Source organism: Brachyhypopomus gauderio, unplaced genomic scaffold (assembly GCF_052324685.1).
Source record: "Brachyhypopomus gauderio isolate BG-103 unplaced genomic scaffold, BGAUD_0.2 sc71, whole genome shotgun sequence".
Taxonomy (NCBI): domain Eukaryota; kingdom Metazoa; phylum Chordata; class Actinopteri; order Gymnotiformes; family Hypopomidae; genus Brachyhypopomus; species Brachyhypopomus gauderio.
The window spans coordinates 645,765-646,917 of NW_027506892.1; the positions used below are offsets into that span (position 1 = coordinate 645,765).

Below are 1,153 nucleotides of genomic sequence, written 5' to 3' on the forward strand. Positions count from 1 at the left end.
CCAGCCAGTCCCAAACCTGCACGTATCTAATTTCACTGCTTTTAAAAAGCTCTTATTGTCCCACTATGATATTCATCAACGCTGATGAACAGAGGTGCTCTTGTGGGGAGGCCGGATACTCGGGGATTAACTGGAGGTGAACAGGTTGCTTTGGTTATTAAAGTACCTGTTGAATGGGGGGGGGGGTGTCTGGGTTGGGCCAACCGGTGAGGGGTGGAGCCCTGTCAGTGGGGTAGAGTTGAGCACGGGGGTGTGGCCAGGCATAAGGAGGGCGGACAGAGACGAAGATGGTGCTGTTGACCCCAAAGGTGGTGCAGAGAGCATCGCTGTTCGTGTCGTTTGGCGGCCTTGTGGCCACGTTCGTCACCATGCTGCTGCCGCTGTGGAAGACCATGAACTCTGACCTGAACGAGATGGAGAACTGGTACGAGGGCCTGTGGCACATGTGCATCTTCACAGAGGAGGTGGGGCTGCACTGCAAGGCCTTCGAGTCCCTGCTGGCGCTGCCCCCCGTCACGCTGGCCTCCCGCGTCCTCATGTGCGTCTCCGTGGCCAGCGGCCTGCTCGGCGTCGGCTCCGCCTTCTTCGGCCTGGACGACGTGGCCGCCAGCCCGGACCGCCGCAGGACGAAGAGAGTGCTCCTCATCCTCGGGGGCGTGCTCATCTGGGTGTCAGGGGTCACGACCCTTGCACCTGTGTCACTGATTGCGTATGTGATGGTAGCGGAGTTCTGGGACGAGAGTCTGCCGGATGCAATGCCACGGTGGGAGTACGGAGAGGCCATGTTCTCCGCCTGGTTCTCCGGCCTCCTGCTGGTGGTTGGAGGGACGTTCATCTTCGTGGCGGTGTGCATGGGGGACCATGAGGCCAGACAGCGGACGGAAATGTTCACGCTTGCTCATGAGCAACGAACCAAGACCCAGAACTACCTGAAGACGGAATTGTTGTAGCTTCTGTACGATCTATCTGCAGACAAACCAACCTTTTAATATTTAGAAAGACACATCTCCCTAATGTTTTAATATCTGATTATTGCTTCCTTTCTGTTGTAGGACACGTTTGTTGTTCTTTATTACATTTAAAAGAATTTCTGCTTCTGTTTGACCGTTTAGTGACGTGGTTCAGATTTGTCTGCATCATTTTTCTTTGGATG

The 1,153-nt window shown here is 55.0% G+C and overlaps 1 protein-coding gene across 1 annotated transcript; it reads left to right on the forward strand.

Moving 5' to 3' along the window:
* Positions 1-287: 287 nt before the first annotated feature.
* On the forward strand, positions 288-950 carry cldn26 (claudin 26). The gene has a single exon (XM_076989796.1). The coding sequence runs from the start codon at positions 288-290 to the stop codon at positions 948-950; it is 663 nt and encodes a 220-aa protein (XP_076845911.1).
* The last annotated feature ends 203 nt before the right edge of the window (positions 951-1,153 follow it).